Below are 27,773 nucleotides of genomic sequence, written 5' to 3'. Positions count from 1 at the left end.
GCAAACCCAAACTTAAATCTTAGATATACTCTTAGGAGCTGTGTGACCTGGGGCAGACTACTTACCTTACCCTGAGTTTCTTCTGTAGTCTTTCCTGGTGGGGTTTCTGTAAAGGGGGGATTAGACAGGGTTTGGAAACTTCCTGTCACAGTGTGGAGCAGATGGTCAGCAACCCCTGAGAGGCACTTGATGAAAAATACTGCCAATGTGCAGAATCCTCGGTGACACATAGTGACTTCCAGAATGAATGCCAGCCTGCCTCTGACCCTGCCCCCATGGCCTTTGAACCTTGGGATTTGGGCTGTTCTCCACCCCATTTGGCAACAGCCATGGGACTGACTGTCCTACCTTTCTCCTTAGTTGTCTATGCTCCTTAGCCAAATGTGGTTCTCTCTGAATGTTGTGTGGCCAAGAGCAGGATGTGGCTTGGTTGTTCCTTACTGGGAACAGAAGAAAACTCGTGAGGAACGAGGAAGAAGACAGTGACTGAGGGAAGTCACCCAAGCATCCTAGCTCAGCTGAGGAATTTCTAGTACTCTGGAATTTACGACTTTAAAATTTTATTTATCATAGTGGCCATCTTGCGCGAGAGGCAGCCATACCCCACCAATTGAAAACACATGCATACACATCATACGTAACACACACATCAATGTTAGCAACACACAGAATTGCTATACCAGAATTGGGTGTGTTTATTTCATTTGTGATAATTTGTGGTGAAAGCGTGTGTTGCTTATAATCAACAACATGATCAACATATTCTTTTAATACCTTGAGAAGGGGTTGATTTTTGGTTGGTATTTGGAAGCAGTCGCCCTAAATCTATATCATAAAGGGCTTTAGATTCGTCATTGCAATTCTCATTAGTATGGGTAAACTACTCTGCCCAGGTAGTGGAATAAGAAAGGCCACTAGACTTTATTTAAAATGTGGTCCAAATAGCCTCCATAATGAGAAACTTATTGGTTCATAATGAGTTTTTCTTTATCTTGCTGAGTGTGCTGCTGGCTTTGGGATGTGGTTATTTAAGATAGGCTTTTTTTCTCCATTTGAGACTTCCATTATTATTATATCAACAATAAATATATTGAATTTATGCCTATTAAATATTTTCTGGCTTCTTCTTAACACATGGAAGTATTACGTAATTGTTTTGATTTATGTTTATCTGTTCTTTCTGGAATGCTCCATTTTAAAGGCCATTTAAAAAAATATTTTATTCATTCATTCATGAGAGACACAGAGAGAGAGAGGCAGAGACACAGGCAGAGGGAGAAGCAGGCTTTAGGCAGGGAGCCCGATGTGGGACTCCATCCCGGGTCTCCAGGATCACACCCCAGGGCTGATGGCGGCACTAAACCACTAAGCCACCGGGGCTGCCTTTAAAGGCCATTTTTAAAAGGTTTTTCTAACTGGCAGATCTTTGGTTATTAATTTTTTACTTCTCAAGGAAATTAGAAAACCAGATCTTCAAATAAAAAAAATTAAAACTAGTTTATTTTGCTGTTTAGAACAGAGAAACTTAAATTTTTACCATTTATAGTTAATTTTATTGTCTTTAGAGAGAAAATTTAAAAAAAAACCCTCCTTTTCTAGAATATTTTAGAGAATATTTGCACAGCTCTGTAATTGTGTCTTTTGATCACATAACTGTCAACAGTTATGTTTTTTTTTTTTCCCCAGCCTTTAAGGAAGTTAACTTCAGAGCAATTAAATACTGAAGATCCAAAATAGAATTTAGTCATCTTTGTTTTTATAACTAATATACATTCTGAGCTGCATCACAGCTGAATATGTCTGAAAAGTTGTACATAAATCTGTTGTGTTACTTGATTGATACAGCCAATGTAGTAGGAAAATTTGCTCTTAAGGTCTGTGATTTAAGGGTTAAAACAATACTTCAACTTATTTCACTTATAAATTTGAATTTTTGTGTCATGCTAATTTTGAAGATGTTTTTCTCAATTCCAGGTGGCTCTTGGTTTTCTTTTTAATTTGTGGCTTGGAAAGAAAAAAAAATAATAAAGCCAAGTTGCTCTCATACTTTATCACCAGTCTTTCATGAAGGAAATCCCATTTTCATGAGGAAATCTTGCCACATCTAATCCACCTTGTGTGTTTTGGCAACAGGGACAAGGAGAGTACAGTTCTTGCTGCTCCTTATAAAGATTTATTTTGTAGCGGGTAACCTTGGTAGTCAGACTGTTCACATTTATTTATGACTGTGTATAAATTGTTATGAAGCTGAAATTCACGATTTGTTCATCCAATCTGAATAGCTTGATGGAATGATTTGACATTTTCTGGAAAGAGTCTACTTGTTTGATATGTTGCCTTTATAGAGTTCTTTTCTTAAAAACTTCAAAAGAAAAAAAGTTTTTGTTTTTTTTTTTTAAATCATCGGAAGAAAATGTGAAGCCCTCACTGGTCTGTTTTCTGTGGTCAAAATTTGTTGGGCAGGGACACCTGAGTGGCTCAGTGGTTGAGCATCTGCCTTTGGCTCAGAACATGATCCCGGGATCAAGTCCTGCGTTGGGCTCCCCCTCCCCCCCTCCCCCCTCCCCCCCCCCCGCCCCGCAGGGAGCCTGCTTCTCTACCTATATCTCTGCCTCTTTCTCTCTCTGTGTCTCATTAGTAAATAAATCTTAAAAAAAAAAAATTGTTGGCAAAACCTGATATGTGTTTCTGAGCATCTACCATGGCCTGTATCTTCACAGCCAACCCTCCCAAACTCATTCCTTTTCCCCTTTGGGTCAGGACCCCCTGGAAGTGCCAGGCCCTGATGGGCGAGTCCCATCCTGAGGGGCCTCAGGATGCTATGTTTCTGCTTTTTGCCATCCAATGAAGACTTGCTCACCTCTTGACCCCCAGGACTCTCGGCTGCCTTCCTCTCTCTTGGGGAGGACACTGTGTACCTCTTGGGGAGGTTCTCTGTATTGGCCATGCCTGACACTTTTTTGAGGCATTAACAAGGTAATTGAAATTTCTTAGCCAAATTGGATGGAGAATATGAAGTAGATACCAGTGAAAGCAATTCAGGGCACTTTGTTGTCAACCATTGGGAGATAATGAGGATTTCCCAGCGTGATGAGTCAGTAATTTGTAGGGAAGTTTTATGAAAATAAAAAAATGAATGATTGCTCTCTACACAGTGGAAATTGTTATGGGATAATAAGCCACCACCTTGAAATCTCATCATGTTATGGGGTTTCTTTTAGTACTAGAAATCCTTGAAGTGCATGATTTTTATTATTTTTGCTTGCCAAGAAAGTTATACTTCAGAAGGTCAGTACTGGAGGGTGGTTCTTTTCAGAGTGCCTTTTACCAGGAGGTGGACTTTCCATAACATGACACAGAATGAGCAGCTCCTTTCTAGCCCATTTCTTGCTCTCTGCCCCCACCTAGGAGCCATCCTGGCAGAAACCCACTGAGCATGGGCTGCTTCCTTAGGTTTTCTTTTTCTTTTTTTAAATCAATCAATTAATTAATTAATTAATGATAGTCACAGAGAGAGAGAGAGAGGCAGAGACATAGGCAGAGGGAGAAGTGGGCTCCATGCACCGGGAGCCCGACGTGGGATTCGATCCTGGGTCTCCAAGATCACGCCCTGGGCCAAAGGCAGGCGCTAATCTGCTGCACCACCCAGGGATCCCTTGCTTAGGTTTTCTTCCTCGCCTGCAGACCCATCCCTGGAAGGAAGGGAGGGGCTGCCTTGTTGGGGGGAGCATGCAGGCAGAGTCAGCAGGCCTATGGAAATCTACAGTATGTGCCTCACACAGGCAGTTTGTCGGCAGAGTGGCAGACTGCTGTCAAAACTGTCCTCGTTAATGTCAAAACCTGGCTCGAGGACTAATAATTCAGGACTTGGATGTTTGTCAGATTTCAGGAACATAGAGTTAGGTCAATCATGAAAGTCAATGAAGTCTATCAAGTTATAACAATAACTTGTAAAAAAACATTTTTAGAGTATAATTATCATACAGAAACATGCCCAAATCGCAATGAATGTGAATGAATACATACGATTACATGAAATGAATATGCCGTAGTATCCATCACCCAGATCGATAATAGAGGATTCTCAACCCCTGGAGACGACTCCCCACACCAGTTATCACCTCTCTCCAAGGATAGCTACTGTCCTGATTTTTTTTAAAGATTGTATTTATTGACTCATGAGAGACAGAGAGAGAGAGAGAGAGAGCCAGAGACACAGGCAGAGGGAGAAGCAGGCTCCCTACCAGCAGCGCAATATGGAACTCCATCCCAGGACCCCATGATCACAACCTGAACCAAAGGCAGATGCTCAAGCACTGAGCCACCCAGGTGCCCTACTGTACTGATTTTTAAGACCATAGATGAGTATGACAAATGAGTTCATGATCAGTGGAATCAGATCTATATTCTTCCCTGCAAGTTCTTTGACTCAGCATTATGTTGAGACCTTCATCCGTGGTATTACTGTGGCAGTAGTGGATGCATTTTCATTGCTGGGATGAACACCACAATTTATTCATTCTACCAATAATGGATATTTGGATTGTTTCCAACGGGGTTGTCACATGTCTTTGGGTGAGTTTCCATCGCATGTTTATGGGATCGCTAAGTCTATACATATATTCAGTTTAGCAATCCCTACAGTTTTTCAGAGTGGTGCCAGCACACCTTTAGCAGTGCTGGGTGCTCTACATCCTCTCTGACATTTGGTATTGTCTTTCTCATAACACACTCTAAAATTTTTGAAATTGCGGTATAATACACATAAAATTTACCATCTGAACCATTTTTGAAGGTCATGTAGTAGTAAGTGTATTCACATTGTTGCACAGCCAGTCTCTAGAATATTTTCATCTTGCAAAACTGAAACTATTCATTTAGCAACAACTCCCTCCTGCCCCTCTCCCCGACTCTGAGGCCCTGTGCAGTATATATGCAGTATTTATCTCTGACACAGTAAAATACTTCTAAAGAGTAACATCTACCTGCTTAGTAGGAAGCTGGTAACAGTATGTTGTATGCAGGGCACATAGCTTGGGTTCAGCCTAACATGCACTATAGAATTGCAGGTTACCCCACTATATTCAGTAACGGCATTTGTGAGCACCCAAAACACTTGACATTGGGTGCAATGCCTTGAGGAGTTCATCAAACTAGAAACTTAGAGCACCTTTTCGGTGTTGGTAAAAATGACTGTGATTAATTGCACTACATTATTCTTCAGTGGAGAAAGAGAGAAGACATTTATTTTTTTTTTCATAAAAACAATTCATTTGATAGTTTCCTTTCCTTTCTCTCTGGGCCAGAATTGGATCCAGTTTATGACAAATCCCCAACTGTGGGTTTCCCCCTTCTTCTTTGTGACTAATCCTATTAATCTTGAGGGTTTTTGTTCAGCGGTCTCTTTATTAACATGTTTTCAATTCTGTCACTTTGCCAATTTAAATGGTCTTAACCTGTTGTAGAATCCCCCCACCCCACCCCTGCCCCGGCATAAAGTGGAGAAGGTCTCCAGGTATTCTTTAAATAGTACTGGTAACATTGTTTTATTTGGGGGAGAGGAGATTGTGTGTGCAAGAAGGCATGGAAAGATCCGGGTCCTGGAAGCTGGTTAACAAATCAGCGCAGTGCTGTCCCTGGACAGCCAGCCAGTACTGGTGGTGGTAGGAAACCACTTGTCTCCCACAAGATAAATTTTTATGTATGCAAGATACAGATCACTAGGCCACCTGTAAATTGTGTTGTGCAAATAATATGTGGGCATGTACCTAGAAACCCACACATGCATGTACATCAATAATTTGTAGGTCTTTTTTATTCCTTCTAAGTTATTTGTAACATGTTGCTTCAAGGGATTTTCCATTTCCCAGCTGGATCACAGTATCTTAGTATTTGATGGCACCTGAGAGCTTCTCTAGGTACAGAACATCCTGCCTCATGTTTTAGAACTGTTAATTTTCTTTTAAAAATGATCTAACCACGGACCTGCCCAGGAAGTAAGAAGAGAGCTAGAAGGTAAAGCAGGAGAAGGATGAACTTGTGGGATGTGGGGAGAAGAAAGCACCATGAGGCAGGAAAAGGAACCTTCTCCCCAAAGCCAGCATCTTCTCAATTATTCCATTTATATTTAGACCCTGTTGGAAGTGGTAACTCATTTCTTTCCAAGACAAACAGTTATACTGTTGAATATTTTTATTTTAGTGTGTCCATTCCCTCTTAGAGCTAAAACTCTTTTTTTTTTTAAAGATTTCATTTATTTACTCATAAGAGAGACAGAGAGGCAGAGACATAGGCAGAGGGAGAATCAAGCTCCTCACAGGGATCCCAATGTGGGACTTGACCCTAGGACCCCAGGATCACACCTTGAGCCGAAGGCAAAATGCTCAACTGCTGAGCCACCCAGGCGTCCCTAAAACTCTCCTTTCTTACAATTTTCTGTGGATCCTGAGTCTTTGGGGCCGAGCCTGGTCCTGTTTCTTTCCTTTTTTTTTTTTTTTTTTTAAGGTATTTATTTGAGAGAGACTGCAAGAGTGAACACATGAGCAGGGAGGAAGGGCAGAGGGAGAGGGAGAAGCAGACTCCCCACTGAGCAGGAAGCCCAATGCGAGGCTCGATCCCAGGACCCTGGGATCATGACCTGCGCCAAAGGCAGACCCTTAACCTAACTGAGCCACCCAGGCATCCCTCATCCTGTTTCTACTGACCAAACTGAAAACCATTCTCCATTATTAGCCACAGCAACAACTGCTCTTGAGCTTGGAGTTTGTTGCATCCACAGTGCTTGTCCTTTGTGTGGTCCCAGTGCCATACACAAGAAGTGAACAACTAGATTTAATGAACTTGTTCTGATGTGAGATTTTCTTGGCTGGTTCCTCTTTCTCCTACCTGCTAGATCTTCCCTTCCCCCTCTTCCCAAATCCCTCCCTATGGTGGGAGCAGTTAGCTCTCTGCAGAAAGAGAGTAACAAATGTACTCTTTGTGGGGGTTTGGATATCCCAATAACATGGGTAGAGCTCCCTTCCTATTTTTCTCTTTTTGAATGTAAAATTTGCTTTAGAATAGTCATAAGACATGTTAGTCAGTTGGAACTGCTATAACAGAATACCGTATACTGGGTGGCTTATAAACAACAGAAATTTATTTCTTACAGTTCTGGAGGATGGAAGAGTCTAAGATCAAGGTGCCAGCAGATACAGCATCTGGCAGGAACCCAGTGCTGATTCATAGAGGGCTGTCATTGTCATCTTGCTGTGTCCCCACATAGGAGGAGGGATGAGATAGCTCATGGGAATCTCTTCTCATAAGGGCACTAATCCCATTCATGAGGGCTCCACTTTCTTGACCTAATCATCTTCCAAAGGCCCTGCCTCCAAACAGCATCATCACATTGGGGATTAGGTTCCAGCATGCGACTTTTGGGAGGACACACACACACTTAGTCTGTTGTACCAGTGGTACTGAGTTTTTATACATTTGATGCTGAAATGGGAGAAATTATTTCTTTCTTATGTTTCAACAACTGTCTTCCCCTGAGTACTGAAAACAGTACTCCTAGGGCTATATATATAATTAGTTGACGGCATCACTGGATCCATCTTTCCATTCAACTTCCTACCAATTCAACTAATAAAACTGTTGACCTTTGTTGCTGGCGCTCTCTTATGTGCTGTTCCTAGTACTCCGGTCTCTTTGCCTTGTTCCTAAAATTAGAGGCTTACTGATGACATTTAGACTGGGCTGGTGGTTGCAGGGGTAAGCAGTCTTATCAGCACGCTTCCAGCTTCTTCATTGGTGAACTGCTGCTGACTTCTGGGTGGAGGGTTACATACTGAAATGCAGGAGAAATATGAGGCCCTGCGTATCTTGCTAATCCATCTTGCACCTACAACCTCAAACTCAGTTCCTTAATTCAGAATTACACATGTGTGTCAAAAGGCAATGATTAACTGGAACACCTTCCCCTTCTGGAACACCTACTCAGAAGATTTCCCAAGAATATTTATCTTAATATTTGTAGCTTTTCTAATGTGGTCTTGATGGAACTGTCCTATAGAAAGAATTTGTGGTGGAGGAGTTAGCAAAATGCAGCTGTTCATTAAAGTTATGGCTCATGTTTAAAAAAAAAAAAAAAAGAAGAAGAAAGGAAAAAAAATAAACCCTGAAACCACCAGGCTCTGAAAGCCAGACTGTGTTCCTAATGCCTTGAAACAGCCACAGGGTATTTCAGCAGAGAAAACAGAGCTTGCTGTATCGCTGCCCTTCCTGGGTTTGCCTGTGTGGCTCGCAGGCACACGCAGTTAAAAAGGAGCGGCTAATGATATAATAAATGCTTTTGAAATTTTTCCATTGAGCCGTCCATCGGGAGGTGACTGCTTTGAAAAATGAGTATGAAAATCAAATATAAAGTCACCAATGGCTCCGTCTACTCAGTAATGAATGAAGCCCCAACAGAAGAACGTGTGCGTGCATGTGTTACCGGTCTGTCGTGCTTTGTTTCTGCTTTGTATTTTCTTTTTTTTTTTTAAGATTTTTATTTATTTCTTCAGGAGAGACAGAGAGAGGCAGAGACCTAGGCAGATCCAGGACCTTGGGATCATGACCTGAGCCAAAAGCAGATGCTCAACCACTGAGCCACCCAGGCGCCCCGCTGCTTTGTGTTTTTTGTTCCATGAAATTAATAAACCAGCCTGGCCTGTGGTAGCTAGTGTCAAGGAAAGATTCTTTTTCACAGGCTCAGACCTAGAGATTTGGTCCTCTTTGCTTTTTCTTTTTTTTAAATGGTTAAAAACATATAAAACTTCGCTCTCACCCATTTTTAAGTCTGCAGTGCAGTGGTGGTAAGTATATTCACGTTGTTGTAAAACAGATCTCCAGAACGTTTTCATCCTGCAGAAGTGAAACTCTGTGCCCATTAACCCCACTGCTCCCACCAGCACCCCCTCACCGCCCCCACCTCACTATCCTACTTCCTATTGCTATGATTTTGGTCCTGGCCTTTTTTTTTTTTTTTTTTTTACAAGCCTGTGTATTCTGGAATCTTCTCTCCTGCTTCAGTGCAGTTTGGGCTAATCTTGCCATTAACAAGGACAGACCAATTCTTAATTTTCACAGGGGTTTTATAAAAGAGAGCACCGGCTTATACCCACATTGTGCGGGGCTTTGATGGCAGGGCTGTTGAGAAGGCCGTCGTGCATGATGAAGAAATTAGACACTGAATGGCCAATATAAAGTTTAATAACCAGATCTTTTCCCTGCCTCTCTCCTCCAGAGTCGAGTCTAACTATCCAATTTCTGGGCAAACCTGTAAACTCTATTTCCTTTATCAAGGTATACTTAATTTTCAACAGGTGACAGTCTGTTTCAAAAATGTGCTTCTTGCCCTCCTGTATTTTATTTTATTTTTTAAAGATTTATTTATTCATGACACACACACACACACACACACACAGAAGCAGAGACACAGGCAGGGGGAGAAGCAGGCTCCATGCAGGGAGCCTGATGTGGGACTTGATCCCGGGTCTCCAGGATCACACCCCGGGCTGAAGGTGGCACTAAACCGCTGAGCCACTGAGGCTGCCCCCCCTCCTGTATTTTAATTCATGTTTTGTAGCCCTCATGTAAACACTTAAAAATTGGGACAAAGTGCATTTCACGAGTGCACACTATCCACAGAATATGGTCACCGTGAACAACCCAGACTCTGGATCCAGGGTAACACGATGGTTTTGGTTTGTGCATCCATGTGTATGTAGCTGCTGCAGATGAACATTTTGAGTGCTATTAGGTCACAGAGGATTTTTTTTTTCTAAGATTTTATTCATGAGAGACACAGAGAGAGGGGGGGACAAGGAGAGGGACAGGCAGAGACAGAGGCAGAGGGAGAAGCAGGCTCCATGCAGGGAGCCTGACGTGGGACTCGATCCCGGGGCCCCAGGATCACGCCCTGGGCAGAAGGCAGGTACTAAACCACTGAGCTATCCAGGCGTCCCCTAGAGGATTGTTTTTTTTTTTTTTTTAAAGGCAGTTATTATTGCTTGCTTTTGCTCTTTCCAGAAACATCTGTTTCTGGAAACATCTTCAAATGTGGCTTTTCTCTCATTGCTGATACTCAGCCGCTGTTGGCTGCCCATGCTACTGGGCAGGATTTTATTTCAAAGATGTACTCTCTACCTGTGCTTCTTATTACATCTTAGACTTGCCTTTCATTCCCCTGCCACTCACTCTGAGCTGTGGTAACACTACATAAAAAATGAAGTATCCCTAAAATGCCAATTACTAGGATGGCCTACTTGAAAATAAGGTTTTACATGGGGCTTGAAGTGAGCCCCAAACTGAAAATCTGTACGATTTAACAACAGGTTGGGCTGAATCCAAGTCATCCTCTTTACCACATTTTGAAATGATCACTTAAGAGTAAACTAGGGATCCAGTTCAAAAAGGAACAGAAGGCCTGGACACTTTGGAGCTCTCCATCAGTAACAACAGCCCACATGGTGGTATATTCTCTGAACAAGATTTGAAAAAACACAGCCCCTCCTTTTATTTCCTGTTATCTCGTTTCCTCATAAAAGCAGGTGAAGATTAAGGCAGAGACACTACATGGCCAGTTAGTCCTGGTGATATAGGCTGAGATCTGCAAACAGGCCTGTGTGGCTAGACTGGAGTGAGGAAGAGGGAGGATGCTTGGATATGGCCTCACACATGACAGGGGAAGAGCAGATCTCCCCGAGGCCTTGTTTTTCCATTGTAAAGATTCTGATTCTGAGTTTTGAGGAGGAATGACACATGATTTAGTACAACATGGCTTTTCCTGTTAGAACTGACCTGAGAAACTATTTGGGAACTGTTTATGTAGTCAGCCAAATGGTAATTCTAAGTACAGAGGTCAAATGCAGCAAAGAAACACAAGGAAGCTGAAAAAAAAAATTTCATCAAGGTATTGAAACAAGTGACTTTGAAAAGAATGTCATAAAAGGTAAGCTGTGTGGTTTCCAAGTTTTGAGTGTCATGAAGAACTGTGGATGTGTGCACAAATCAGAATTGTTGGAGGGATACTTCTTCGAACTCTTTGTGCATGCACACTCTAGATACGTATGGTTTAGAGGCTGTGACTGGTGTCAAGTTTCCAGGTGAACCTGATTTTCCAGATGAACCTGGAATTAGCTCCTAGAAATAGCTCCTGACTCGATCCTTATTTCTTTGTACTAGGTTTGTAAGAACCAAAAGAATGTGATATAAACCAGCTAGCCAGCACTGGTTTTAATAATACCCAAGGAGCTTGTTGCCTGATAACTTAAAGGAAAACTGTTTAATTCACACTTTCAGTCTTTCTCATGGACTATCCATATTTTTGGAAATGCTCTGTATACTTTTGCTGTGTATACTTACCTATGAGCTTTTTCCTAAGCCTATAGTCTACGCATTTAGACTTTGTCTTTCTCTCTAGCAAGGGTTTTCTTGCTTTCTAGGGTTTTCTAGTTTGTGAATCATACAGACTTGTCCACCCCTGCCCCTTATTCCCATTATCTCATTCTTCAACCCCTCCTCAGAAGATTCTGGAATATAATGTTTTATTTTATAGTGGTTAAAATGTAATAAGTCTTAAAGCTACTCAAGGAAGTTTTCATAGATAGAAAAAGGTGGAAAAACTTGGAAAGCCTTCAACTACAAATGAAGCCAGCATTTTATGTGTTAACCTCATGGAATTCTCAGACCCACCTCATTATGGGGTATCATTGTTCTATTTCTCAGATGGAAAAATCAATGCTCAGGCAGGCCATGTAACTTGTCTGGGTCATATAGCTAGTAAGTGACAAGCCAGGCATCAAAGTCCTATCTTAACGACTCTGGAACCTCTGTCCAGTGCGCCTCGCCTCCCCACTCCTCCATTCTATCCTGCTCCCAAATGTAATCTCACACATTTTTATACCTAGTAGTAATAGCTTCGCCCATTGGAATGGGGCACAGTTTTGGTGTCTGTCTTTCTTTATAACGTATGCTTTGTTTACAATGAAAATACTCCATATAGCCCTTGACTTTTTCTCCACCCCCATTCGCTAATTCCTATAGTAGATAATCAGTCCTTTTGGATATTTTCCCATTATAATATACAGCTAACATAAAATTTACCATCTTAAGCATTTTAAGCATACAGTTCAGTGGCATTGAAGTACATTCACATTGTTGTGTAACCATCACCACCATCCATCACCAGAATTTTGTTCATCTTTTCACACTGGACTCTGTACCCCTGAAACAATAACTCTCCACCCCTGTTCCACCCCCAGCAAAACACCATTCTACCCTTTGTCTACTTTTGGTCTCTGTTGCTGCCTTTTTGTTTGTTTGTTTGTTTCTTTTTATTGGAGTTCAATTTGCCAACATATAGCATAACACCCAGTGCTCATCCCATCAAGTGCCCCCCTCAGTGCCCATCACCCAGTCACCTCAACCCCCTGCCCACCTCCCTTTCCACCACCCTTTGTTCGTTTCCCAGATTTAGGAGTCTCTCATGTTCTGTCACCCTCTCTGATATTTCCCACTCATTTTCTCTCCTTCCCCCATTATTCCCTTCCACTATTTTTTCCCCAAATGGATGAGACCATATAATGTTTGTCCTTCTCTGATTGACTTATTTCACTCAGCGTAATACCCTCCAGGTCCCTCCACGTCAAAGCAAATAGTGAGTATTTGTCGTTTCTAATGGCTGAGTAATATTCCATTGTATACATAGACCATATCTTCTTTATGTTGGATGCTTTTTGTTACCCTTGTTATATACTTGTAAGTTTCTTTTCACCGTGTCTGGAGCCTCTGTGCTTACATTAATCTGAGCTTTCCAGTTTTTCGAAGGAGGAGAAGTACAGTTGACCCTTGAACAATGCAGGGGTTAAGGGCACTAGCCCTTTCTTTCTGTCTAGTTGAAAATCTGTGTATAACTTTTGACTTCCCCAAAACCTGACCAGCCTACTGTTGATCCAGAAGCCCTACAGATAACAGTTGATTGACACATACTTTATATGTTATGTGCATTATATACTGTATTCTTAGGATAAAGTAAGCTAGAGGGAAAGAGTTACTAAGAAAACACCATTACAGTATGATAGGTATTTAATGAGAAGAATCTACATGTAAGTGACTCATGAAATTCAAACCGAAGTTTTTCAAGGATCAGTTGTACTAACTCAGATTAAGAATCTGACGTCATTGCAGATATGCAAATCTGGGGCCGAGGCTCACTTGCACTCTCAATCTTCTTATGTGCTTTAATAGGATATTAAACCTGTAAAGTACTTGAAAAGGAATGAAAAGTAAATAGTATTTATTTGGGAGGTTTCCTGGGGACTCCAGAGCTGAGAATTCTTAAATTGTCCCCAAAACTTACATATTCTTAATTCAAAAGCTTTATGCATAAGAAATAATTCGAAAGTCCTTTTTCAGGATAAGAAAACGTTCCCATTTTCCCTACTGACTAACTGAAAAACGTGAAAAATGTGTTGTTGAAAGTGTCTGTAAACATTTAAAATAATTTATTCATTCATTTAGTGTTCCTGAGGGTGTCTAAGAACCTTGGAGATTGGTTCTTGCAGGGAAAAGCCGTGTTTAAAAAGCATGGTAGGAAAAAATCTGCCTGCACGAGAAGAGAGAGGAGAAATGGGAATCACATGATACTTGGTACTTTTTACAAAGTCTTCACCCTTCTGTTAGAATGTTAAGCTAAATTCAATAAAATATTTACTTTTCATCTTACTTTGGAGTAATAATTTTGGAGTAAGTCCACGATATCAGGTGTATTTTCAGAAAGTTCAGGCTCCATGCACTGAATGCAGTGTTGATGTTTAATTAGATCACGGAGCCCAAGGAGATAAACCCCAAACTAAATAGACATAAGGAAAATGAAAGCATTTTTCTTTGGGAAGGATCTAGTGCTTTTCCGGAGCAGTCGTGATCTGGGTTGTCCTTGCCCTACTCATTATTGGCGTGATATTTTATTCCCTGACTAAGGGATATTTTTTTTAAAGTCAAGATTGTCTTATTTCGATAAACTTTGGAATTTTTTATGCATTACTTCTGAAAGGGATCCAAGGATAATGAATTGCTCAGGGTCAAGAGCAGAGAAACTCAGCACTAGGGCATGAGCACATCTTCACATTTTTCCTGTTTTGCTCACTGCATGGGGGGTTTGCGGGGAGCCGTGGAAAGCCTCCGCTGTGCATGCGCACGTGCAGTCTCGGAGCCCAGGCAGGGGAATGACTTCTGTCTTAATGTCACTGTGGTTATAATGCCAGAATTACAGCCCAGCAGCTGAAAGCCCCCATTCTCCTCTTGGCCTGGAGTCGGGGCTCTGAAATCCAATCTGAAGTGTGTTTAACGAGTGCTCTGATCACTGGGGCTCAGTGCGGCTGGAACAAGGGGCGCAGTGTGTTCGCAGACGGCGTGGCCACCCCTGGAGCCGCAGCGAGTAGCTGGACAGGCCGAAACATTTAGCTGCATCCTCCCAGAATGAGGGCCTTGTCCTGGTGCCCAGACTTCGGGTCTGAAGTTATCGTCCCTGCTCCTGCCCTGGTTGGTATCTCGCGGTGGCAGCAGTGATCACAGTGTCTGCCGATGAGGCCACCACCGATTTCCTGCTGGGCTTGGAGTCCTTTTTGTCCCTCCCCTATCCATCATCACACGGATTACCTGGTCGAGTGTTGGATATGGTCTTAAGAGCTCGGAGTACAGTAGATCGTGCAATCCTCACCACAACCCTAAAGAAGTGGTTTGGCCATGATGCTCATTCTACGGAAGGGGTAGATGAGGCCCAAAGAGTAACTGGCCCAAGGTCACACTGCCATGGAGAGGAGATAGGGGATTTGCAAGAAGGCAGATGTCTTCAGAGTTTGTATTCTATCATTAATTTTTTTCTTAAGATTTTATTTATTTGTTAGAATGAGAGAGAGAGAGAGAGAGAGAGAGAAAGAATGAATGAGCAGAGTGGAAGGGCAGAGGGAGAAGCAGACTCTCCACTGAGCTGGGAGCCCTAGGTGGGGCTAGGTGCCAGGACTCTGGGATCATGACCTGAGCTGAAGGGAGACGCTGAACTGAGCCACCCAGGTGTCCTGAGTTTGTATTCCTTAAAGAAAAAAAATTTTCTTTAAGGTCGGGGAGGAGGGCAGCAGAGGGTGGCAGAGGGAGAGGCAGAGAATCTCACGCAGACTATCCAGTGGGTGCAGAGCCCAGTGCAGGCTCAAGCTCACAACCTTGAGATCATGACCTGAGCCAAAACCAAGAGTCAGAGGCTTAATCAACTGAGCCACCCAAGTGTCCCCAGAGTTTATATTCCTAATAATGACATCACACTGCCTCTCTACATCACCCAAAGGCTTGGAGAAACAGCATGAGAACCATCTCCCACATTTCAGTTGTCTCATGTCTGTGTTCCCTAAGGAGTCCTGCCTTTGTGGTGGAAGACCGTGGTTGGCTTATGTCACACTCACCCTAGCTTGCAGGGGCTGTGCCTTATTTTGCTCATCCTGTGTCATATTATGTGGCATACCAACCCACTTTGGTGCCTCTCATTATAGCTCTTGTAAAGCATCAGCCTCTTTCCTTTGAAAGTTTTCTCCAGAACAATTTGAGTCATCAAAATTGCAGGTAGAGGTCTTGAAAAGAAGAGGGAAAATGGAGATACTGGAACTCAGAGATTAGGAGCAGATTCTCTGAACTGGGTTTGAATCCCAGCTCCGCAGCAAGAGTGTGATCTTGGCAAGTCTGTGGCTCCCCCATGTCCCCCCAGCACAGAGTGCCCCAGGGCAGGTAGCCTAGCAGAGCCGCAGGTCAGCAGCTGAAGGGATCCATAAGTCCCCAGGGTGAGCCCTGGCCAGTCTCATCTGCCTCTAGTGTCTTTGTTGACTCTGGCAAGCCACCAGCCATTATTATTGACCTCCTGGAAGGGAAAATGTTAGGGACTCTGTTCTGTGCTATCAAGCAGTCTAATGCCCTGATTGTGAGTCACCAGCCCTTCTTTTTCCTCCTATAACATTTAGAATCTTCTATTTCTTTGGGTTCCAAAATTACCCAGACATTAGCCTTGAAATGGATTGTACTCATTCATTCTGTGAGGTCCTCTCTGGCCCTTTGCAACTTAGAAAGTTACACTCCACCACTCTGCAGATTTCCTTGCATTGCGCTTGTATAATCTCCTTTGCTCTTAGGTCTCTCTAGAAGTCACATTGGTCAGACATTGGGACTCTTGAGCCCGTAAATGCCCTGCACCCTCGTCTCATTGCCATCTCTTGGTCAGGATGTCTTTTTTCTAGGAGTTTTCACCTGTACCTTTAATCCCTTCCAGTGAAATTTTTATTTTTGTGGTATTTTTTTTAATTGCAAGGAGCTCTTAATTGCTGTACAAATATTTTTTTTGTACAAATATTTCTTTTTATATAACCCTCTGGATTTGTTTAGGTTTTTTGTTTTTGTTTTTGTTTTTTCCTTTTTTTTTTTAAATTATGAACTCCAAGCTATATGGGGGTACATACTTAACGAGTGTTTTCAGAATACCTGGGTGGCTCAGTGGTTGAGCATCTGTCTTCAGCTCAGGGTGTGATCCTGGGGTCCTGGAATTGAGTCCTGCGTCGGGCTCCCTAATGAGGAGCCTGCTTCTCCCTCTACCTATGTCTCTGCCTATCTCTCTCTCGTGAATAAATAAAATCTTTTTAAAAATAAAGCAAAACAAGTGTTTTCCTGTAGTCTGCATCATCAGAAGTGCCTGGCATCTCCCATTTCTGACCTTTTAGGGGAGGTTCTGTGTAAGGTGGCTGCTTCCCTACTGTAGACTCTCTCACCTCTGCTCTGAGATTAGATTTCAGCATTCTCACCTGTCCTCTTCTTCAATTAGGGGGAATTTCTCACCTGCTGTCTCTTGTCTCATTTTCTTGGTTTTCTGTGAATCTAGTCCTCTTTTTCCTTTATCCTTTACAATTTTTTTTAAGCAGGGTTTCTGGGTGTAGTGGAGATGCATGTATTCAGTTGGCCATATTTAGCCACAGACTGACATTCTTTTCATCGTTTATATTAAGCTCTGTCTGGCAGTGGCCTTGTGCTATATTTTCTAAGAGAAACATGCATTTATGGACAGTTAGGTGGGTTCCTGTGGAATTTCTGAAATTGTACTCTCCTTGAACTTCTGCCCCATTGGCAGCTCCTGTCGGTGTGCAGAGGGGCTGGGAAGGTGGAGCCCTGGAGGGATCGCTGGGGTGTTGGGAATGTGTGTGAGTTGTGTGCATTCAAGGCTGATTCCTGCCTCTCCAATCTCACAGGTGGAAGGGTCTCAAAAGAGAATATTTCTTAAAAAGGATTTTAATTCTAGAACACCTTTCACATCTAGAGCAATAGCTGTAAAAAGGAGAATATCTTTTAACAGCAGGAAAGATAAATTACCTTCTGTAATTAGTATATAACTTGCTGAGTGTATTTATTTGGTCAAATTAGGGAAATTTTGAAGGCCAGAGTTTCTATGTTATTCCAAATTGCTTATTGGCTTGTTAGTTCCTTGTAATCTCATTTCTTCGAAAGGGACTATTCTGGATGTGACTGCATTGTCTCTGCCCCCATGTGGCTAAGAGATGGGTATGAATTTGCTATAGCTGCTATAACAAAGTACCACAAAACAACAAATGGCTTAAAACAACAAATGTAATCTCTCACAGTTCTGTAGCCTACAAATCCAAAATCAGGATGTCATCAGGGCCATGGTCCCTCCAAGACTGGTAAATCCTTCTTGGCTTCTTCCACCTTCCAGTGGGAGGCTGTTCATTCATCCTTGGTAGTCCCTGGTTAATAGTCACATCACTCCAGTCCTTGCCTCTGACATCGTGTGGCCTTCTCCCAGTGTCTCCGTCTCCACACCATCTTATAAGGAATCAGCCATATTGAGTTAGGGCCAACGTATTGGCCTCATCTTTAATCTTTACTTGACTACATCTTGAAGACCCTGCTTCCAAATAAGGTCACATTTGCAGGTACTGGGAGTTAGGGCTTCACATCTTTTTGAGGGACACAAGCTCATAAACGTAGGTTTGGCTTTTTTTTTTTTTTTTTTTTTTTGCTACAGTTAAGCCTCTAGCTTGATGTTCGCCTCAAACAGAAATCAGAGCGACCATAAAGCCAGCCAGCTATCCCTGCATTTCAAGGATCCACATGTCATTCAGGAACAACTGATCGATGTGACTGGTACCTTGCTACTCAAAGCGGAGTTTTTGTACCAGCAGCCACCGCCCTGGGACCCTTTGGAAATGCAGATTCTCAGGCCTCACCCCATTCCTCCAGAATCAACACTTGACGCTTATTAAACTTATTATATATTACATTATATATGATAATTATTATTATTAAGCTTATTATAATCTTATTAAGATTGATGGGCACAAAATTCAGAAGTGCTGCTCTCTGAGTCACCTCCAGCAGGGATCCTGGGATGGCCTCTGCCCTTGGAGACATCTCCATGTAGCACGCCGATGTGGCAGCCAGGTTTTCTATCCCATAACATTGCGGAGGACTGCCTCGGTGGTTGGAAAATGGATCTTCCTTCTCAATGTCAACTCATTCCCCTGACATCAATTCTATAAATTAACATTTTTCCCTTCACAGTAGAAGCAGCAATAATAGAGAACTTGTTCTTCTGTGCCAGGCCTTTGCTAACCACTTTGCAATCGTGGTTTTAATTTTTATGTTGATACTAGAAGATAGATGATAATGTCTCTGGGCCTGTCATGACTCCGTGTCCTCTGGACTAAATTGTGCTCCCCTGCCCTCAATTCATATATTGAAACCTTAACTTTCATTGTGGCCATATTTGGAGTAAGGAAGTAATTAAAGTCAAATGAAACCCTGATTGAGAAGGATTAGTGTTCTTACAGGAGGAGACACTAGAGAGCTCTCTCTGACATAGCACTTACCATAACATTCTAGTTTATCTGATTACTTGGCTGTAGCCTTGACTTAAGAGATACTTGTATTGATTTATTTCTTCAGCACCTAGCCCAGTGCCTGCATGTGGCTACTCGCTTGCTGTCTATACCACAGGCAGGCTTGTAAAGCTGGCAGAGTTAGTACATCCTAAGCAAAAAGTAGCAAAGGTCCGTGAGAGAACCTACAGTATTCTAATGCCCTAGGATTAGACTTGTTGAAGGTTAGTGAGTTATGGAACTTTGAATAATATTCTGATAGGCATTAAAGGTAAGAAAAAGGAGACCAAGGCCTTTGAGACAAGCCATTCTCTGCTGGATAAGAGCATGCCCTGGTTGTCATGGTAACGTTAATCCTAAAAGGGGGGGGGGGTGGAGGAAGGAAACAAAACACTTCCAGAAACAGCTTTCTGAAACCTCAGCAGATGCAAATTTTTTAAACCAGGGCAAACGTTATCTTTATAGATTTGTGTCTACTAGATTGCTTTTGAAAGGTTAGAACCTTAGCTTGTACCAAGTAGGGGACATCATTTGTTCAGATGCTTTGAGGAATTAAGGAGAGGGAGAAAAATCTACCCCCACCCCAGAAAGAATTATCTGTTCTTTTGAAAGAGAAAAAAAATTCCCACATAAAACTTTATGTAATAGAAATAACCTGAGGCATAGAGATATTTTAAAGGTACAGTAAATGAAAGCAACTTTGACAATTTTTAATAGCTTAAGACCACATTTGAATGTTCATACTGCTTGTTATTCAGTACTGAGTGGCCAGACATTCCCCAAGAATGCAAAACCTCCTTCTAAAAGATAATTTTATAGGATTCTGTGACCAGAAAATCAACAGGGGCCCCCAATTTGAAATCAGCCAACTAACTTGTGAGCTAGGCTAAAATTCAGATGCGTTTTAGAGGAGCATCATTAAAAGTAGCCAATAAGAAAAAGTGATATATGATTATATAGTTTCACTAATTGCTGATTTGTTCTCCAGAATAAAACATATAACTACTATTCAGTGTCTTTTCTGTAAGGCACAGAGTTAATTTTAATCAAGACTTGGGCAGCCCGGGTGGCTCAGCGGTTTAGCGCCGCCTTCAGCCCAGGGCGTGATCCTGGAGACCCAGGATCGAGTCCCACGTCAGGTTCCCTGTGTGGAGCCAGCTTCTCCCTCTGCCTGTGTCTGTCTCTGTCTCTCTCTCTATGTCTCTCATGCATAAATAAATAAAATCTTAAAAAAAATTTTTTAATCAAGACTGGCTGAATATGGGGACGTCCAGACTGACCGTTTCTTTGAGGCTATGGGAGTCTTTTTTTTAAGAGTTTGAGAGAGAGAGGCAGGGACAGGCAGAGGGTGAAGCAGGCTCCACACAGGGAGCCTGACATGGGACTCGATCCCGGGTCTCCAGGATCAGGCCCTGGGCTGAAGGTGGTGCTAAACCACTGAGCCACCTGGGCTGCCGAGGCTATGGGAGTCTTAAGGTCAGTTTCCTCAGCCCCAGTACTAATACTTGGTAATAAGTTAAAAGTTCATTTGTCATAAGATCCTTTTCATATTAAACTTTATAACATGTAGGTTTTTTTTTTTAATATTATTTATTCATGAGAGACCGAGAGCGGCAGAGACATAGGCAGAGGGAGAGGCAGGTTCTCTGCAGGGAGGCAGATGTGAGCTGAAGGCAGATGCTCATCTGCTGAGCCACCCAGGTATCCCTCTAACATGTTGGTTTGCAAATGCCCTGCAAATCACTTGGTTTCCTTTCCTCGTGTTTGGTAGCTTTTGCAACATTCAGTAGAAATGTGTGTGTATCTTTAAAGTGAGCCCCACTTTGAGAAAAAACCTTTACAGGTCAGTCTTCTTAGGGTCTCTGCTTTGTGCTCTGCTCACTTTCTCCCTGCTGTTGGATATACCTCCTTCCCCCATTCATACTTCACTGACTTATTTCTAGATTGGTTTTAGCAACAGGGCTGGTGGATTTATAACTTTTTTGAACCTCATCACTGGCTACTAGTGCAAAGCCTGCCCCAAGTGCAAACTTTGTGGTTGCTCCAACAATGTTCCTTTCATGCCTAACACGTAAAAGCACTTTTTGAAACAAGAAATCTTAGCGAGTGTTGAGCTCACACACATGGGTGTTCACTCACTCTCCCCATGTGATTGGGCCATGGCCACTCTTACCCCAGCTAGTCTTACCCCTCAATATTTTCCTAAGTTCCAGTTTCTTAGAAGAACTCATTTGCTGGTTCTTAAAAAAGTTGAAACAGATTCTATTGTGTATCACCTTCTCTGGCTATTTGTAGATGTGAACCCCGTCCCCATTACTTTTTCTTGTTTCTTTTTCCTTCTACATTTTTTCATTGTGACAAAATATGTATAACCTAAAATTTCCCAGTTTAGCCATGAAGTGTACAATTCACTCACAATGTTGTGCAACCAACACCACCATCCATTCTCCCTTCCATGATGTGATTGCTGTGTGTGTGTGTGTGTGTGTTGAATTCAAATTCTAGTTGGTTAACATACACTGTGATGTGAATTTGAACAAAATTACTTTGTGAAGTTCCAAAAAATTCATCAGACTAGTGTTGAGGAATGATGTTGCTGACTGAGTAAATCCACTATAGGAAGTAAAGCAGGGATGATTTCCTTTAGAGAATGGGAACGAAATATTTTCCTTTTATTTTTTAAGATTTTATTTATTTGAGAGAGAGAGAACAAGCAGTGGGGGTGGGCAGAGGGAGAGAGGGAAGCAGATGCCCCGCTAAGCAGGAAACCCGACATGGGCCTCTGTCCTAGGACCTGGAGATCATGACCAAGCCAAAGGCAGATGCTCAACTGCCTGAGCCACCCAGGTGCCCCTTTCCCTTCTTAATTACACATTACAATTTTTCTCATTAGTTCTGACACAGTGCCCGTGGGATGATTCTACCAGTGACCCTTGAACCAGGCACTGAAAGAGCTTGGTGAGGTTGGGATTATCCACACAATATCCATAGAGAATATTGTATGCCTTCAGATAGCTGTGATTATCTTCTGGATTTTAGTGATGAGGAATATGGGATAAAGTGGCATCTGGTTTTTTTTGTTGTTGTTTTGTTTTTTGTTTTTTGTGGCATCTGTTTACAGAAAAAAATGCTTAATCCCTGGACACTGAAGCATCTTTGACAGCTCCTCAGGTCGTCCTGGGCCAGGCTAGTGAACATGCCCCTCTATGAACTCGTTAGGCTGTAGTTCTTACCCTCAGTTAGTCTCCTGGGTTACTAATTGGTTCCTAGAATGCTCTGCTCTTCCCAGAGGGAAGGTAAAAGCATAACAGCAGTAACTGGAAATGACTTTGTTTTGAAATCTTTTCTTCCAGTGTTTGATCCGTGTGGTGGAATTGGATCCACTTGACTAGTGGGGTCATTAGGAATCCACCAGACAGTGAAGAGAAACCAAGGCATATGATTCTTAGTGTTTAGGGTAGACATTGGGTTCTTCTATAGCCGGTTTCCTTTCCCCGCAGATTCAATATAAAGAAAATGCATGTAGAGTATTGATTTCTGCAGGCATTTGATTGACGGCCAAGTGCTTTGCTAGACAATAAGAACATAAAGGTGGAGATAAGTAGCCCAGAATTTAAGTGGAGAGACAGGCTTGTGGTGTACTTAACTATTTATAATATGGTGGAATGAGTAAATTTTATTCTTTGTTCATTCACTTCCAAATTGGTCTTTAGGCACTGCAGATACAAAGATTAATAAAATACAGCCTTTATTCAGTGTAGGTGTGGTATGGATGAGAGTTTACACAAAGTGCTAGGAGAACCTGGGGAAGAAAGCCGTAAATTCTCCCTGCCAAGGAACAGGGCCAGAGGTTCCTCTGCAACAAAAAGGCCACAAAATCATGAGTTGAAAACTTATGTTCCCACAAAACCTGCACACAAATATTTGTAGCAGCTTTATTCTTAATTGCCAAAATTTGAATGGTAACCAAGACATCTTTCAGTAGATGAAGGGATAAATAAACTGTAGTACATTCATACAAGGGAATATTATTCAGCAATAAAAAAATAAACTAAGAAGCCACAAAAGGCATCTGGAGACCTAAATGCATACCACTGAGCAAAAGAAACCAATCTGAAAAGGCTACATGCCATATGATTGCAACTATACAGCATTTTGGAAGAGACAAAACACTGGAGACCGCAGAAAGACCAGTGGTAGTCAGGAATTGAGGGTGCGGGAGGTAGGGGGATGAGGGTTGAATGGGTGGCACACAGTGGAATCTTAGGATGGTGAAACTATCCTCTGTGACCCTATAACGGTGAGTACATGATATTATAGATTCATCAAGATGTTTAGAGCTGTACAGTGCAGCGTGAACCCTGATGTAAACTGTAGGCTCTGGGTGATGATGACATGTCCGTGTTGGCTCAGCAATTGTAACAAATGCATCAATGCAAGATTAATAATAAGGGGTACTGTGTGTATGGTGGGAAGGGGTACATGGGAACTCTCTGTTCTTTGTCTTCAATTTTCTGTAAATCTAAAAGCACTCTAAAAAATATTTTTTAAAAAGGGGTGGGGTGGTGCCTGGGAAGGGGTAGGGGGGAACTGGCAGAGAATTAGCATCTAAGTGTGAATACAGCCTGGAAATGCCTCCAAGGTGTGCAGCCAGGAGTCTGGTCAGTGTTCATGGAGGTGGGCACACTGAGAAGGGCTGGAAGATTCGGGAATGAAGACGCTTCCCAGGGTGGAGCCATGGCTTGTTTTCATCTCTGCCTGCGCCAGAGGGGGTAACTCCTGTTGTTTCTGTTCACAGCAAAGAGCTCCGGGGAAAGTATTGCTGGATGCGGTTTGCAACCACCTCAACCTCGTGGAAGGGGATTATTTTGGCCTCGAGTTTCCTGACCACAAAAAGATCACGGTAAGTGATGGGAAATGAATGCCCTAAAACAGAAGAAAACCACCTAGAAAGCCCTTGTTAATCTTTTTGGAAAGTATTACGCACATAGGATTAGCAGGTTCAAAGAGAATACTCGGTGAAGACTGGCTCCCTCTGACCCTTTCCCTCACTTCTCCCTCCAGGAACTACCGTTACCAGCTGCCTCTGTATCCTTCTGATAAAAGTCTGTGTCTGTGTGTATACAAACACATATTTTTGAAACACGTGAATGTGGGGAAGCAATATACAACATCCTATATCTTCCCCACCACTTCTGTTAATGTATTGTGAGGATCTTTTCCCTTTCCATGCATAGAATCCACTTCTTTTTTTTCAGCTTCATGCCATTCTGCCGAATGGACATGCCATAATTTATAACATCTGTTCTAAATCATAGGATATTTAGGTTCCCAGCCTTTTCTTTTACAACAAATGAAGCTACGGCAAGCATACTAGACAAGCCTGTGCTCAAGCGTTTTAGTACTTGAGATCCAAAGGCTTGGAGTTGCCTAACCCATGGCTTTTGATCATTGTAAAGTTTGAAGAATATGTCATGTTGTTCTTTACAAAGGTTTCACCCATTTGAACCCAAAAGTTAGAACATAGCTTATTGTTCCTTTTGTCTTTTGGCTAATGGCACTTTCTTCAGGCTGTATCTGGAGTCTTTAGACACTCTTTGAGACTATACATTGATTGTGTTTCTATTTATTCTAACATTCAGTACACAAAGTACCTAGAACCTTTGTCAGCCACTGTGCTGGGGACCCAATAACTATAAGATACAGGGAACATACAGTGGGGTGTCAAGCTTAGTCAGTGACCAGCACAGGACATGTGACAAATGCCCCCCTGGTGCCATGGGGCATTGGACCCTGGGGGACTGGGGGCAGCAAAAAACATTGGTGTTATGGGAATCCTTCCCAGGTACTGCAAAACTGAGTCCCATGAGGTCAGTAGGAGTTGACCTAATAGAATGTTCCAGTGAGGGGAGTCTCACGTTTATAGAGCAGAAAGCAACCTTTAGGAACCTGCATATAAGGCAGGAGTTGAGAGGTAAAGAGGAAGGGCTCAGGTGAAGGAGGTGAGAAAGAGGAAGCTGGAAGGTAGGCAGGGAGCCACATCTCAAAGAACTTTTTATACAGTTACCATCCAGTAGGAATAGAATATGAGCCACATATGTAATTTCATATTTTCTAACAGTTATGTTAAAAAAAAGTGAAATTAACTTAAAAGCACATTTAACTTAATTTGATATGTCTGAAAACATCATTTCAACATGTAATCAATGTCAAAAATTATGGGGCACCTGGGTGGCTCCATCAGTTAAGCATCTGTCTTTGGCTCAGGTCATGACCCTAGGGTTCTGGAATTGAGTCCCACTTGGGCTCCTTGCTCAGTGGCCAGTCTGCTTCTCCCTTTACCCCTTCCCCCTGTTTGTGCTCTCTCTCTCTCTCAAATAAAAAAAAAAAAAATCTAAAAAAAAATATCAAAAACTAGGGATAAGCTATTTCATTTTTTCATGCTGCGTCTTCGAATCTGCAGTTTTATTTAAATGACACAGCCCTTGATTCATGCTACCCACGTTCCAGAGCTCAGTGGACATGTGTAGCCAGTGGCTATCATGTTAGATGGCACAGCTCTGTACCAAGCTAATGTGTTTGGGAAGCTGTCCGTGTATTTTAAAGGGAACATGTTATGATCTGATTTATGGTTTAGAAAGAGGACTGTACCAGACTGGAATATAGGACAAGACGAGAGTCAGGAAAGCCCTTAGGAGTTTGCCATATTTCAGGCTGGAGACAGTGTTGGAAGGAATTAAGGAAGAACAAGGTGGAGAGCTGGAAGGAGGTGGGTGAATTTAAGAGGCTTTGGGAGAGAAGTGGTTGGGGCTATGATTGAATGGATAGGCTTGTGAGGGGAAGCAGGCTCCGAGCGGCTGGGTTTTCCAGCTTTGCCACCTGGGGGAGGATAGTGGCATCAATCACTGGAGATGAAAGTCTCAGAAAGGCCTTGTGTGTGAAGAGATAAAGACAATGAGTTCCACCCCAGACGTGAGGACTCAGGCATCAGTGGACACCCTGGTGGAGACGTCCAGTAGGTAGTACCAGTAGGTGTATCTCCTGGAGCACAGGAAAGCTATCTGAGCAGAAATGTAGGCTTAACAAAACCCAGGATTATTTTATTTAAAAAAATTATTTTAAAGGTTCTATTTATTTATTTGAAGAGAGTGAGTAAGGGCGTAAGTGGGGAGATGACCTGAGCTGAAATCAAGAGTTGGATGTCTAACCCATTGAGCCACCCCACCAGGATTATTTTAAATATTAATCGAAGCTCTGAAACTGGATGAGAGGGTAGACCATGGAAAGGAAGGTAGCCTGGAGCACCAGAGAAGGAAGAGCCCTCAGAGGAGATGCAGATGGGGAGGAGGAAAACCAGGGGAGGGACATATCACAGAGCAAGGGAAGAGAGTGTTGCAAGAAAGGTGTAGACAGGAGGTGAGTGGGTAGGTGGTGAATGAGCAAATCTGTCACATACCTAAAAGTGGGTGTGAATATTGTTTTCTCAGCTTTTCTTTCTTCCTTTCTTCCTTTCTTCCTTCCTTTCCTTTCCTTTCCTTTCCTTTCCTTTCCTTTCCTTTCCTTTCCTTTCCTTTCCTTTCCTTTCCTTTCCTTTCCTTTCCTTTCCTTTCCTTTTCTTTCTTATTTATTTGGGATAGACAGAGAGAGAGACAGACCGACAGACAGACACAGGAGGAGGGAGAAGCAGGCTCCACGCCAGGAGCCCGACGCAGGACTCGATCCCGGGACTCCAGGATCGTCCCCTGGGCCAAAGGCAGGCGCTAAACTGCTGAGCCACCCCAGGGATCCCCCTCTCAGCTTTTTTCTGTCTCCAAATACTCTTCAGCATTTCCTCATGCTTAAGTTAAATCTAAACCTCCCTGACTCCCATTCCTTTTTCTGATGTGGCAAATGACCACAGATGGGCCAAATCTAACTCTACATTCTGTTCATCCAACAATTATTTTGTGCCTACACGGTCTCCGGTCTCCGTCATCAACTTTTATACAATAGAAGCCTCGTGATATAAAGTGACCATGAGAAGTGGTTATGGTTTCCATTCATTAGAAGTGAGCAGCTTAGGGAAAAAAAAGTACACAGCCTGGTAAGAGAGACAAATAATTACAATACAATGTAGCAAGTTCTGTGGAACATTGTTTCATAAATTTATTTTATGTCGAAATAACGATTCTCAGAACACTGGAAGATACATTATCTCATTTCTAACAACTTTGCCTGAATTACGGCAAAGGCCTAATGGCTTCCCTGATTCTACTCTTGCCCTGTTCTGAAAGAGCTGGAGTTGCCTTTTTAAATGATAAATTAGTAGTGGTGAGGGGCCTGAGATTCTCAGGACTGTTCCATATCTGGGTCAGCCATATAGCCAATGCTGGAGTTGGGATTCTAACCATGTTCTTCTGACCCCATGTTCAGTGCCCTTCTAGAATTTACATATCTCTTGATCCTCCAATGCTGGTTTCTTCCAAGTTTTATCAGCCTGGATTTTTATGATCTCGGTACCTTCTTATAATACCCTTTAGGAATGTGGTCAGCCGCAAAATACAGAAAACCCACCACATGCCACATGAGTGCTTACCATGTGCCAGACTGTTCTGGTTGCTTGTGGACACGACAGCTAAGGCGGCCCATGTTCTAAAACAGGGATCAGTACGCTTTATAAAAGGTCAGCTGATAAATACTACACAAAGGCTTTGCAGGCCACGGGGTCTCTGCTGCAGCTGCCCAAGTCTACTCTTGTGGTGCAGGAGCAGTCATGGACATTACGCAAATGAATAGATGTAGCTTCGTTCCAATAAAACTTTATTTGTAATACAGGAAACCGTAGCT

The 27,773-nt window shown here is 42.5% G+C and overlaps 1 protein-coding gene across 7 annotated transcripts in view; it reads left to right on the top strand.

Annotated features, from left to right (window-relative positions):
- FARP1 (FERM, ARH/RhoGEF and pleckstrin domain protein 1) overlaps positions 1 to 27,773 on the top strand; it is a 290,246-nt gene that overhangs the window by 166,171 nt on the left and 96,302 nt on the right. For all 7 annotated transcript variants that reach the window (XM_072782564.1, XM_072782568.1, XM_072782567.1 and 4 more), the window contains one exon: positions 23,746 to 23,850. In XM_072782564.1, coding sequence (XP_072638665.1) covers positions 23,746 to 23,850 — 105 coding nt within the window. The remainder of the gene's footprint in view (positions 1 to 23,745; positions 23,851 to 27,773) is intronic.

The sequence above is a fragment of the Canis lupus genome, chromosome 17, assembly GCF_048164855.1.
Source record: "Canis lupus baileyi chromosome 17, mCanLup2.hap1, whole genome shotgun sequence".
NCBI lineage: Eukaryota > Metazoa > Chordata > Mammalia > Carnivora > Canidae > Canis > Canis lupus.
This window is presented reverse-complemented; position numbering and strand designations above follow the sequence as displayed.